This window comes from Hyperolius riggenbachi, chromosome 3 (assembly GCF_040937935.1).
Source record: "Hyperolius riggenbachi isolate aHypRig1 chromosome 3, aHypRig1.pri, whole genome shotgun sequence".
Classification (NCBI taxonomy): Eukaryota; Metazoa; Chordata; class Amphibia; order Anura; family Hyperoliidae; genus Hyperolius; species Hyperolius riggenbachi.
The window spans coordinates 428,228,621-428,239,336 of NC_090648.1; the positions used below are offsets into that span (position 1 = coordinate 428,228,621).

At 46.0% G+C, this 10,716-nt stretch overlaps 1 protein-coding gene across 5 annotated transcripts in view; it reads right to left on the reverse strand.

Moving 5' to 3' along the window:
• Window positions 1-10,716, reverse strand: part of ITPR2 (inositol 1,4,5-trisphosphate receptor type 2) — a 467,841-nt gene that overhangs the window by 225,972 nt on the left and 231,153 nt on the right. For all 5 annotated transcript variants that reach the window (XR_011030536.1, XM_068277594.1, XM_068277593.1 and 2 more), the window contains 3 exons: window positions 5,008-5,097; window positions 4,784-4,909; window positions 3,457-3,579 (listed from right to left, as the gene is read on the reverse strand). Coding sequence is in view for 4 of the 5 variants with exons in the window: in XM_068277594.1 (XP_068133695.1) it covers window positions 3,457-3,579; window positions 4,784-4,909; window positions 5,008-5,097 (339 nt within the window). In the remaining variant the exon portion in view is untranslated. The remainder of the gene's footprint in view (window positions 1-3,456; window positions 3,580-4,783; window positions 4,910-5,007; window positions 5,098-10,716) is intronic.

The window sequence follows — 10,716 nt, forward strand, 5'->3', positions numbered from 1 at the left end:
CGAGTGTCATGCGTGTGTTGATTGCAGGTACTTAGTGCAATGTGAGATCTGGGTACATGTGCTGGATGTCATGTGGGTGCATTTCCTGGGTGTGACATGGGTGCGAATACTTGGTGCCATGCCTGTACTTGGTGCTGGCTATGAGTGGGCATTGGCTGTCACGTGGGTTTTAAATGCAGGTAATTTGAGTGCGGGTACTGGTTAAGTAGATGCTTGCTGTAGATAGTGGGTGCCAAGTGGAGGCTTTGTGCAGGTGTGATTACTGGGTGCAATGTCATGTGAGTGTGAGTACTGGCTGCCAGCTATGGGGGAAGGGGTGTGGGTAGATGTTGGGAGAAGTAGAGGTCAGTAGAGGTCAGTGTGGGTGCTGCAGGAAGGGGAAGTCATTGGGGTTGTGGGGGAGGGCCAGGTCACTGGGTGTGCTGCTGCGGACAGGAAGGGTGCCGCTGGGGGAGAGAAAGGTCAATGTAGGTGCTGGGGCAGTGAGAAGGCAGCGTGGGTGCTGGGGGATGCAGGATTACTGCAGTGCTAACGCTGGGGAGGAAGAGGTCAGTATGGGTCCTAGGTGGAGGGAGAGGTCACTATGGGAGAAAGGTTGAGGGAGAGGTCACTGTGAATGCTGGGGAAGAGAGCGATCACTGCTGTCATGGAGACACCATCTTACCTGTTTCCACACAGCTGCGGGGATAGTTACACTACGATTCCTGTATGTGGCCTCTTTACTCCAAAGTGTCCCGGATGGCTTCCTTTTCAAAGCCAAAGGGTCTTTTTTATGGATTTTTAAAAAAAGGGGGGGGGGGGTGCTCGGGCACCCAGAGCACATTTGTACTGGGCAAGTGTGACTAGGGTCTGCACATGCCAGGGAGAACAAAGAGCTTTTGCACGGAGGGAAAAAGCCATACATGAGTGGCAGTGTTCTGTTGTGCACACATGGACCTTACTCACATTTTTCTACATTCTTCAGTGGCTGAGGAGTTGCAAAAACACTGCTCCCCCTCTGGGATCTGCCTCCTTGCCCATGTGATCACTCCATGCCCTCTCTACAATGGAGCAGAGGAAGGGGTTTAAGATATAGCATTTTGTCAAGTGGACACCCCCATCCTAGTTATATTTCTCATTCTAAAGTAAAATATTATTATTTCCCTACATGTCTTGCCACCCTCAAAAAATATACATCTAACCCCCTCACGGAGGAAAATATAATTCCTCCTCCATGGCCTCCTAGTCCCCACAAACAGGGCCGTCTCCATGTAAGAAACTGTTCTGAAATGTGCAATAACAGAATCCCCGGAAACATCAGCACCAGAACACGGAACCTGCACTGAAACACCTTGGTGCTGGATCTGTTTCAAGTTATTCCATGGAGTTCCTAATAGAGACTGAGATATGGGAGTGTCCAAATTTGGTGCCAATCAGTGGTTTAGTCCAGGTGTGCAAAATGAACAACTGCAGCAAGTTAGAGAGTTTCTGGGCAGACCATGCGCCACAAAAACAGTACAGATTCAAGGCTTGCAAAAAGAACAACAATTTCAGCTTCAATCAGTTTGGGGAATCTATAGCTGGCTGCATATTGAAATGGAAACATGCTTTTTATCTCCGTCGACTTAAGTCAGGCCTGTGTACAAGGCTAATGAAGCTAGGCGGTAGATAGGAGGTGGGTCTTCTGCTAGTCAAAAGGCAGTGCCATGCCAAGTAAAAGACCAACCTTCTGTCTTCTTTTAAGACTCATATCCACGCACGAGGCATGTTGCCTGGCAGGTTTCAGGACGGGATCCCCTGGGTGGCATAGTGGGCCGGTGCATTTTGCTGCTGGGGGGGGGGGCACATGAGGGACATTACAGAGCTGACTGGGTGAGTGGAGAAAATAAGGCATTCACAAAATGCCCTGGGGGGGAATGAGGGGCCCCTATGCATGCTTGATTCTTGGTAGAGGTGGCCACCTTGGTAGAGGTGGCCACCTTGGCAGAGTTTAATTGAAAGGATACCCGAGGTGACATGTGACATGATGAGATAGACATGGGTATGTGCAGTGCCTAGCACACAGATAACTAGGCTGTGTATCTTTTTCTCTTTCTCTGCCTGAAAGAGTTAAAGAGTACCCGAGGTGGGTTTAAAGAATGTTATCTGCATACAGAGGCTGGATCTGCCTATACAACCCAGCCTCTGTTGCTATCCCAAACCCCACTAAGGTCCCCCTGCACTCTGCAATCCCTCATAAATCACAGCCGTGCTGTGAGGCTGTGTTTACATCTGTAGTGTCAGTCTCAGCTGCTCCCCCGCCTCCTGCATAGCTCCGGTCCCTGCCCCCGTCCCTTCCCTCCAATCAGCAGGGAGGGAAGGGAGGCAGGCGGGGACAGGAGTTCTGCAGGAGGCGGGGAGAGCAGCACACTGACACTATAGAGATAAACACAGCCAGCTTTGACAAGCTGTTTGTCAGCAGTGTGGCTGTGATTTATGAGGGATTGCACAGTGCAGGGGGACCTTAGGGGGGGTTGGGATAGCAACAGAGGCTGGGCTGTATAGGCAGATCCAGCCTCTGTATGCAGATAATATTCTTCAAACCCACCTCGGGTTCTCTTTAAATATCAGGTATGTAAGTGGCAGTTCCTGTCAGGACTGGGTCAGACCACAGTGTGACCCTCACTGATAAGAAATTCCAACTATAAAACACTTTCCTAGCAGAAAATGGCTTCTGAGAGCAGGAAAGAGCTAACAAGGGTCAATAGTTCATAGATTTTAGCTCTGGCATACTTCAAGGAATGTGTCATAGTGCAAAAACAATAAAACCATAAAAACTTAGATTTAAATATAAAATAAAACCGAGGAATATCTTAAAAAGTCATTTTTAGGAGAAGGAAGATAGATACAATTGTTTATTTCATTAGTTTATTTTCACCTCAGGTTTCCTTTAACTTGCATTGCTTTTTTGGGGGTAAACAGGACATGACATTCCTATTATTTACAACTATCAGTATGGACTGAAAAGCCAATAGGCTGCCTTGGCCACATCTCTGTATCTGGACAGGCTAGGAAAGAGGAACACTGTTCATTTTTTTGCACTATGCAGAGAAAACGTAAACTTTAAAGTAAACCTGAGGTAAAAAGGATATTTAGTTACCTGGGGCTTTCTCCAACTCCCTGCAGTCCAGCTGGGTTGCGAGCCACTGCGCTGTTCCGGGCCGTGTGCTCCCTATATTGCGCACTGCACAACTGCATGTACAGTAATCCGCTTCTCGCCCGACTTTATAGGTCTGAAAGCAGCACAACTGAGGAGACCAGGAGGACAGGGAGGGAGCTGATGAACTACAGGGGGCTGGAGGAAGCCCCAAGTGAGTAAAAATCCTTTTTATCAGTCCATCTCAGGTACACTTTAACTTATGTGCAAAAGTACACTTCTCTTCAAAATCCTGAAGTCACGTGATCAGTCCCACAACGGACCCTATCCCAGTCACTCACCCCCGGCGTCATGAAGAGGTTCAGGTGTTTGTGAAGCAGGACTTGGTTCTGTGGGTTGCCACGGCAGAAGTTTTGCAGGAAAGTGTGAGCCAGGGTCATAATTTCGTTCATCTTGTCATCATTCTGGGGGCAGAAATAACACAAAAAAGAGAAATTAGCTAATCAGCCTCTGATTAGGCTTCTGCGGATTTCATCTCATCAGGTGCTCTTCTTTAGCACATCGTATGCAGCGTGTTTAGTCAGGTAAATCAGCCTGTGGCGGTAAGGGAAGAGGCAGGCTTATGGAGGAATACTTTAACTCTTCATAAAGCCAGCCAGCAACCAAAATACACATCTACACTTTTATTTTTTGGACTTTAGAAGCTGTCTGAGTATTAAAGGAGAAATATCACATCATCTTACGTATAAGATGTACATTTGTATCAGTGTAACATGGACTGTAAATGGTGCCTGATACTATTTTTTCCAACTAGATTCAAATATTATTGCCAGGCATGACCCCCCCAGGATTTGGCAGGTCCCCTCCACAATAGCCAGATGTGCCCCCCTCAATATTAGGAAGGTCCCCCCAACATAGCCAGATGGGCCCCCTCCCCACTGAAGATAACTGAATGTGCTCCCCCAGTATTAGGCAGGTTCCCCATTATAGTAAGCCAGATATCACCCCCTCCCCAATTAAACAGGTCCTCCCTCCCAGAATAGATAAGCAGGTGTTTATCTTATTAGGCAGGTCCCCCTCCCCAGGATAGATACACTGGATGCAAATATTTTTTGCAAATTGTATGCAGCTTGGGATTAGCAGATAACAGCTGCTCATCTAGTAAACCACCCAGTATAGATAACCAGATGTGCACCCAGGTGTTATGCAGGTCCTCCCCAGTAAAGCCAGGCATGCTTACACCTCCCGCCCCCCCCCCCCCCCCCCCCCCCCACCACCACCACCACAGGATGAAAGGATTTGTCAGGTACTCTCTACAATGGCCAGATCAGCCCCCTCCCCAGTGTAGATAACTGGATGTGTTTCCCCATTTTTAGACAGGTTCCCGATTATAGATAGCCAGATATGCCCTCCCCCCATATTAAACAGGACCCCCTCCCCAATATAAGTAGCCAGATGTTCCCCTTCTTCACCTCATTCCCAGGTATTAGACATATAACATATTAGGGGGAAAAATGTTTTTGCTCATCAGCAACTGTGCTCGTCACCATCTATGCCTTGGCTAATTAAGGACTTTGGTAGTCTACTTTTGCTTCTCATGTCCTGTATGTAGATCCACCCCCTCCTCCCCATTCCACCTCAGAGCACCAACCTTCTCAGAGCACCAACCTTCTCATAGGGAATTTGTAGAAGGTCCAGAACCACAGAATGGGCCCCCATATTCTTCAGTAGCCTTTGTTGTTGAGTGCGACCCTTCTTACTTTGTGAACACAGCTTACTGAGGCGGATGAGAATCTGTAAGATCAGAACAGAACGATACATGTAACGTTTCAGACCCTCCTGATATCACTTCATAGATTTGCTTTAAACTATCATAAAAATCAGTGATTTACCTCTTTGACAATCTTGTAATTGTTGGCCTTATTGCTATCAATTTGAGGCTTCTTTGTTCCATCTTCGACCGGGCTTAAAATACTTGTGTCCTAGAATGTTACACATACACAATCAAATCACAAAGCAACGTAAAGCAGAGTGAATGAAAGCTTAGCTGAGAAAAAAAAACAGCAAAGATTTTAGCAAACCTTCTTAGTTCTGGTCTGAAGATATTGTGAATTGCCAATACACTAGGTATGGGATCAATGTGCTGCTTAACAGTGCACAATATAAGGGCTGGCACCCATATGAAGCATAAGGGCCTGCCAAAACTACTTTTAGGCTAGGTTTCCATTTGTGCGGCGGCATGCGTCTTGCGAGACGCGATGCCGGCACAGCTGTTGCCTCTCGCAGCCGAATCCCTCTAGCCGTGCTATGCACGGCTATGGGATTCGGACAGCTACGGACGAAATTATGCTGCAGGGCCTCAGATTTTTCCTCGGCCACGAATTCGGATGGCTCTCATAGACTTCTATAGGCTGCTGAAATCCATCCGAATTCGTGGGCGGGGAATCGGCCTGGATTCGCAGCAGTGGAAACCCGGCCTTACTCTAGATAAAAGCTCATCTGACTGAGCAGTGGTGGGACTATTGTAAGCCAAAACTAGGACCTGCTCAGGTTTTTTTTTTTCTTATGTCCTATCATTTAACCGGCAACTCCGCCACCAGATAAAATTGTGGAAAATGTTGTGGTCCAAACATGGACATACGGTGCATTTCAATGTTTAAGTCAGAGTATGCTCCAGTATACTCAACTGTTTAATTTCCAATTCATTTTGGTCAGTTTATCAAATGAGCAAGGGATCAGGAACAGTACTAGGCTTTTGTTGAGCTGGTGGAGGGAGGAGCAGAGGGGTATCCACATACGTCCAAATAGATTATTACTGATATGAACAAGAATAATTTTGAAATAAACACCAACGCTTCGTTTCGCGTTGTATTGCTTCTTCTGGGACAAAGTGTACACATGGCCCCAGAAAAAGCGGTAGAATGTGAAATGGTCGTAGGCCATGTGTTTTGCACCTACAAGCACTGAGCGATGGTATGTTTATGTCATAATTAAACTTGTTCTTCACAGGACACTGATTATCTGTGCAATAAAACCTTTGGACTATCAGCAGAGGCTTATCAGCAATTATCTACTTGGATATACATGACTGCAGATTTCTATGTTATGCTGGGAATACACGGCTCAATTTTGAGCCATTTAGATGGCTCGACTGATAATTTCCGACATGTCCGATCTCCCGCCCGACCGATTCCAAGCTCGATAATACATAGGGAACAATGGGAAAAGATAAGAAAAACGAATGGAAGATAAGAAAATCGCTAGCATAATCGAGCACGGAAAACGATCGGGCACGAAATCGAGCGGCAAAATCGACCCCTGCATTCCCAAAATTACAGAGTACTCTGAGACACCTATTGGCATTAATCCAAGCGTTAACCCCACACACCTCTCAGCTGTCCTCCTGCGTGTCCGCACCACTACCTCCATTTGTAGCCACCTTTATATAGTGTTGTACTGCACTAAACAGCACAGTGCTCACAGTTACCCCAACTTGCAGTCAGACTTCTGCTAAAATCTTTCAGTATTACGCAATGGATTCCAAACGCAGAGTGATCAACTGCTTGCTGGATTGGGACATCATCGACCCATGCATCGCTAGCATAAAGGAGGTTAGTATTACAGGGTCACGATGTCAAGGTCTGGTTATCTTATAGGGTTCAGTTATGCTAGGTTTGTTGGCTAATGCAAAGTAAAACTTTCACGTAAGGACAGATTTACCTACAGATCAAGAGAAGAATTAGGGTCAGGCAGCTATTAACGCAAATGTGCTTAAAATGTCTTTATGCGGGGGCCCAATCAATAATATAGTCAGCTTGCATTACTGATTTTAGCCCTATTTTATACTACTGGTACGTCACCCCCAGTTAAAAGGGCACTATGTCGAAAAATTTTAAAATGTAAAATATGTGCAAACATATACAAATAAGAAGTACGTTTTTTTCCAGAGTAAAATGAGCCATAAATTAGTTTTCTCCTATGTTGCTGGCATTTACAGTAGGTAGTAGAAATCTGACAAGCAAAAGGTTTTGGACTAGTCCATCTCTTCATAGGGGATTCTCAGGGATTTATTTATTTTCAAAGCACTTAGTGAATGGCAGTTGCTCCGTCCAACTGCCAAAAAACTGTGTAGCGAGCAGGGAAGCTGGCCAGCATCATTGTTTAAATCCTTTTTAGGGAATATCTTTATAAAGAATAAAAGCCTTGCTGAAGATCCCCTATGAAGAGATGGACTTGGCCAAAACCTGTCGCTTCTGTCAGATTTCTAATACCTGCTGTAAGTGACAGCAACATAGGAGAAAAGTAAATTATGGCTCATTTTACTCTGGAAAAAAAATGTACTTCTTATTTGTCTATGTTTGCACATATTTTAAATCTTACAATTTTTCGCCGTAGTGCCCAAGAAGTAACTGTCACATGCGGATTTCTGCTTCACATGTTAAGCTGGGAATAAACCATCAGAGTCATACAATCTTGTTCAATCAAATCAATTGTATACCATATTTTTCAGCATATAGGACACTCCGGACTAAAATACACACCTAGATTTAGAGGGCAAAAACCAGGGAAAAAATATACTAAACCCGGTGCATGTCCATGGTCCAGGAGTGTCTTGTAGCTGTTCTCCCCCAATTATTGGGTCCCCCGTGTTCCTCATGTGTCCCCGTGTCTCCATGTGTGTCCTTCTGTCACCCATGTGTTCCCTCCACTGCCCTTGTGTCCCCTCTACTGCCCCTTGTGCCCCTTCCACTGCCCCTTGTGTTCCCTCCACTCCACGTGCGTAGTGACAAGCAGCGGCAGCACTGGCTCACCTGATCCATCAGCTCCAGAGGTGATCACTAGGTGATTCTAGGTTCCCAGGTGGTCAGATTACTGAAAACTATATATTACCTTGAGATATGTAATGAAACTGAATCTGATTAATATTCCAGGTCCTGTGGTTTGATCTGGACTCAGAGCCAGTAGTAGGATAATGAAGATAAGCAATCTTCTAGTGGAAAATGACACGGTGTCCCCAAGAGCTTACATTCTGGAAGCAAAACAAGTTCCTGCTCTGCTCCATCACTCAGAAAGTTCCATATTATATATGAGCAGGCAGGAGGTTTTGCTTAACATAAATGCTCAGAGGTCCTCAATCATGCTACGGTATCCTCTCTATGATTCATCATCTCTCTCGCTGAGCGGTCTCCATAGTCCCAATTAAACAACGCGCAAAACGGTAGCGAAATCTTCACTGACTTGAGATTACATTTCGGCATGATAACAACCTGTGACATTATCAGTGGAGCCTTTGCTCCAAAATATAATGTCATAGTAACACATTGCTGCAAAGGCTTTGTCACACTCATTTTTCCTTACTTACATGACAACCAAAGGCTTTTTCCAGGGTTGTCTTTAGGAGTAAATATTGGCAGACTAACTTACTCGCTAGTCATCAATATCAAACTTTCTGATAACAAAATACCCCCGTCAGAGTGTAAATCGGACAACCTGGACACAGGGGCAACGAAAGGCAATAACTGTCAGAATGGATCCAGAAGGAGAGACTGTTCACTGTGCTTGGGAACCATTGTTGGTCATTATCTTTTCCTGTCATTGGTTTGTTTTTTAACATTAAGTGTGTCTAAAGCCGCATCTACACGCGTAGATGCGGCCGCGATGCTCCTTATCAATCGAGCCGCTGATGCGGCTCGATTGATAAGATCCGACATGACGGATCTCCGCACCGCCGATTCCCTGCTCGATCCCCGCGAGGGGACAATGGCAGGGAATCGTGCGGGAGATAAGCGGCGCCGGCGGGGACGAGCGGGCACGAGCGGGGAATCGAATGCGGCGCACGCGCGGCGAGCAGGGACACGGCGGGCACGCGGAAGAGGCGATCCGGCGGCTAATCGAGCCGCCGGATCGCTACAACCTCTCATAGTGTAGACGGGGCTTAAGGCTTTCTTTTGCTGCTATTTGATTGCTGCTGCAATTTTTAGATGTTATTATTGTTATAAAAAAAATATATACTGTACATACTCGCATATAAGCCTATTTTTTAGCACAAAAAATGTGCTGAAAAGTTACCCCCTCTGTTTATATGTGAGTCAGTGGAGCAGAGCGGATGGTGGAGAAGGTTTTGTTACTGGCAGAGGAGCGCAAGGATCTTGCACTAGTGATCCTGCTCTTGCCAGCTAGCTCCCTGCTGTGTCCGTGCCTCGCATCCCCTGCAACATGGTGTGCAGAGTGCACTGCTCAAGACTACCTGTGTCCCCTGGCTTGTGGAGCGGAGCGTGCAAGCAACGTGTCAGTTGTGCAATGATCGGGAATTCTTCCTGTGTAGCAATCGCTATGTCTCATATCTATGACCCCATCTAGTGGCGTCTTGAGACACAACTATCATCCTTGTGGCACATCTGGCTATGGGGAGGGGTGCTGACTTGTGCTGGGGGTACATCGGGCTACTGTGGAGTGGGCTATACTGGGGAGGGGGCTTATATGCTAGTCAATCACTTTTTCCTGGTTTCTGAGGGAAAAGTGGGTACCTTGGCTTATACATGGGTCGGCTTATATGCAATTATATACGGCATACAGATCAGCTAATTGGCCTTCCCTTTAATTGGCCCTAGACTACAATACACACACTACACAATACATACAAAGACATATGCTACCTTAGGCCACTTCCCTTTGTACTAAGACCAAACTGCACTCCTACTAGGTATCCTAAAACACAAAGCCTCTATATATTTGCTGCATACTACCCCTCCTCCTGTTCCCCCCCCCCCCCCCCCCATTCCCCTTAGATTGTAAGCTTGCAAGGGCAGGCCTCTCTCCCCCTTTTGTGTCTTGGTAACCATTATACATTTTATTCATCATGTTAATTTTTATCACTGTCATTACCAATTCTATAATTTGTATTTTGTATCATTCTTTGTATTTTGTCACTAATTATTTATCTTGTATATTGGTGTACACCATTGTCTGTATTATTATGTACCCCATGTTTGTTTCTTACTTTGTACAGCGCCACGGAATATGTTGGCGCTTTATAAATCAATAATAATATTAATAATAATAATATGCGTATGGTAGGTATTAGACTGTGAGCCCCTCCGAGGGGCGTACAAGATAACTGGCCGCGGGGAGACTTGGGTGCAGGATACAGCCGGTATATGGCTTTTCCTGCTGCTGCACAAGTTCCTGGTAGCGTTAAATACTATTCCCCATCTAGATCCACGTGGATAGTGAGGAATTATGTAATTCGGCTTCCAGCTGTTGCGGGAAGGCGAATTACAGTGTTTTAAATGTAACTTTAGCTCCGTCTTCTGAGGGCGCCGAAGTTACTCACTGTGCGCCGCTATAGCTGTAAATTCCTATTACGGTCTATGGTGGCGATGGCTGCGCCCAAATCTCCTGCGCTGGATTACATGTGTTCGCTCCGAGGGACAGTTAAGTGACAAGACTATACTCTGTGCATCGCTGCGTAAGATGTCAGCGCTATATAAGTATAGAATTGGTAAATACTAAAAAAAAAAACAGCCTGCCAGCTCCGACCGCTGGTTAACAGGCTGATCTCTGGGGCCCCCTGTCTTTACTGACGGGAGCTCGCGCTCGTG